Source organism: Aplysia californica, unplaced genomic scaffold (genome assembly GCF_000002075.1).
Source record: "Aplysia californica isolate F4 #8 unplaced genomic scaffold, AplCal3.0 scaffold02110, whole genome shotgun sequence".
In the NCBI taxonomy this organism is placed as follows: domain Eukaryota; kingdom Metazoa; phylum Mollusca; class Gastropoda; order Aplysiida; family Aplysiidae; genus Aplysia; species Aplysia californica.
Genome location: NW_004799380.1, coordinates 13,564 through 16,602, shown reverse-complemented (window position 1 = coordinate 16,602; position 3,039 = coordinate 13,564). Strand labels below are relative to the sequence as shown.

The 3,039-nt window shown below is 41.7% G+C and overlaps 1 protein-coding gene across 1 annotated transcript; it reads left to right on the top strand.

Moving 5' to 3' along the window:
- Positions 1–1,962: 1,962 nt before the first annotated feature.
- On the top strand, positions 1,963–2,741 carry LOC101862705 (serine/threonine-protein kinase PAK 5-like). The gene has a single exon (XM_013091105.1). The coding sequence runs from the start codon at positions 2,083–2,085 to the stop codon at positions 2,668–2,670; it is 588 nt and encodes a 195-aa protein (XP_012946559.1). The 5' UTR covers positions 1,963–2,082; the 3' UTR covers positions 2,671–2,741.
- Positions 2,742–3,039: the final 298 nt, after the last annotated feature.

Genomic DNA, 3,039 nt, shown 5'->3' with positions numbered 1-3,039 from the left:
TTTCAAAGTGGGGCATTAGATAATGCTGGTGAGTCCCATCGCCTTCCAAAGTTACCAAATCGTCCACCAGTGGGTGAAATTGCCCAGGTTGGCGAGCACTGATCTAGTTGGGCGTTAGCGTAACAGTTGAGTGTTGTGACAAACTCTACATCTCACTTTCTGACCCCAAAAGACACTGTCAACAATTTCAGAATGCTTAAAATCTCTAATTCTTTTCATGCTGCCCATTTCGGTGTTGTGACATAGAGCCGTTATTCCAAAGATGAGAGGCTTTGGTGCATTAAAAAAAATAATTTAAATTTGAAAAATAAAAATACAAAACTAAGAAAAAAATGTCGGAATGCGTCTGCAAGAAAACGTGACAAGGATTGAAAAACATAATAATTATTATTAATATAATGTATAATATTTTGACTTGAACCGCAGAAATTGCTTTCCATAATAAATCTATTTATCTATTTATCTATTTAGTTATTTATTTACTTATTATTTATTTATTTATATAATAATGCGCACTGTTGCATATTTGATTAATTAAACAAATTGTCCTTTGTGAGAACTCAACCCTGGTTTTTGTCTTTTGTTATTTTTTAGCGTTGAGTTGCTGTACACAGAAATTCAGTCCTGATCTGATTTGTGGTGAGTTCTGACTGTAATTGTCATGACAATTTCTGAATTACAACTAAAAAAATATATTTCAAAAGCTTGCAAACCGGCTACAGCCGTTATAGAGAACATAGCACAGCCTGAGGCGAAGCAAAAATAAAGAGACAAACAAACGGAACAACAAACTGCAACAAAAGAAGTAACAGAACAGAATGTTTCCTTTGTAGCAGGGGAGTGCAAACTCCGGCCCTTTGGGCCACACACAGCCCTTCATAGAGTCGAGTTTAATTTTTTTAAAAAGGTTACCTTGAGCACAACGTAGAGTGTATAAAGGTGCGCACTTTGTTGTTTGGGGTCTAGTCGATGTCTCTCCCCCCCCCCCGCCACCCCCTCCCTCGTCCACCTTAGTGTGCTGTATGTACGATATTTGTATGGTATTTTCACAAACACATGTTTTGACACATGTAGATTTAGAGTTATATTCTCTTTTCCTGACTTTTTTTTCTGTCTCTTATTTCCGTCTTCCTTCTTCTAACTTAGTGCCCGACTTGCAACTGTTGTATTGTTTTGCCCCATGTGTTATTTTTACCTGAATAGTATCGAATTTTTAAGTCAGGCACCAAAACAGTTTTAAGAAATATTATGTTTTTTTGAACTTGAGACTCCTGGTTTGTTACTAATATTTCACCGGCGAAATTAAGAGCAGATGAAAATATTTTAAGAAATCCCTTTCAAACTGGAATGCCTCGCCTGTTTCTTAAAACAACAATAAACAAAGATGGGGCAGGACTCTAGATCTCACCTCCTGACCCTCAAAGACGCTGTCAAAACGCCACAACAAGGGCGTAATCACAGACAGAAAACTTCAATCACTTCCCGACCAACAAGCCAGGTACATAGCGGGCGCTGAGCTGTCGGCGTGTCGGCGTGTCTTTGATGTAAGCCGCCGTGGTCACTGGATACATAATTCGCTCCCCTTGTCTGCGCATTTTGCTAGGTGTGAAAGAACTCATTGGCCTTCACCAGACAATAGACTTGCTGACGGCAGGCGGGAAAACCGAGCTCCAGCAATATTTTCTTTTTATCAAGACTTGACCAGTCAGTTGTACACCCCAAGTGGTCACTTCATTTTGGACGTTCGAAGGGAGCACATCGCTTGTGGAGTCTAATCGAGTCGTTTTTTCGGAGTCGTTTATTCTAGTTTCGTGTGTTTATTTCTCTTTGGAGTTTGTAACGGTTTGTTGTACATTATATTAATTCTCTTTTTGTTTTGTTCTTATTGTTCTTTTTTGGGGGGTTCTTTTTATTTGGTTTCCCCCCTTTCTTACCCTTTTTTCTGTTTCTTCTTTTTCTCTTTTTTTTCTCTTTACCCCCCCCCCTTTTTTTTCCCTTTTCTTCTTTTTTTTCTTTCTTTTAGTCCATCACGGAGGAGTGCACGTTGTTCTTTTGGAGTCTGTCACCGAAGTCACCTGCAGTATGAAGACCGTTGACCAGCAAAACGTTTTGTTGGACACCTTTAACCTGGTGAGAGGCCCCCGTCTGGGGCGTGGCGGCTCAGGAGAGGTTGTTTTGGCCTCGGCCAAACACGATCCGTCTCTCAAAGTGGCCGTAAAGATGGTTTCTTTGAAAAGAAAGTCAGGGGAAACAGATTTTTTCAATGAAGTTTCCTTCCTTCGGGAACTACGCCACCCCCACATCCTAAAGATGATAGCCTTTGCCTGCGTTCCTCAACATGGCCTCATTTTGATGACGTACTATCAGAACGGGACACTTAGCAGTTTGATATTGTCAGAACCTCTGAAAGGACGACGGATGCTAGGACACGTCCTTGATGTGACCTGCGCATTGGAGTATCTCCACAACCGCTACATCTACCACCAAGACGTGAAACCGTTGAACATTTTGTTGGACAATCAGGATCGTGCCATTCTCGGAGACTTCGGACACGCCAAACAAGCAAGAGAAAGTTCCGCCAAAGTGAGGGAGTGGGTGTCTACACCGGGCTTTTACGGCCCCGAGACGAGGAAAGGTCGGCCCATGTGTCCTTTCAAGGTAAGAATATAGTTTTTTTTCATTTTTGCTCTTGTCTATCTTCTGCTCTCTCTCTCTATGTATCTCTCTCTCTCTCTCTCTCTCTCTCTCTCTCTCTCTCTCTCTCTCACACACACACACACACACACACACACACACACACACACACACACACACACTACTCTCTCTCCCTCTATCTCTCTTTATCACGTTCACTCATTCATCTCTCTCATTCACTTTCTCCCCTCTCGCTCGCTCTCTCTCTATCGTTCTCTCTCTTTCTCTCTCTCTCTGTCTCTCTTTCTCTCTCTCTCTCACTCTCTCTCTCTCTTTCCATCTTTTGCACACACACACACACACACAAACAAACAAACACACACACAGACATACACTCGTTCTCAT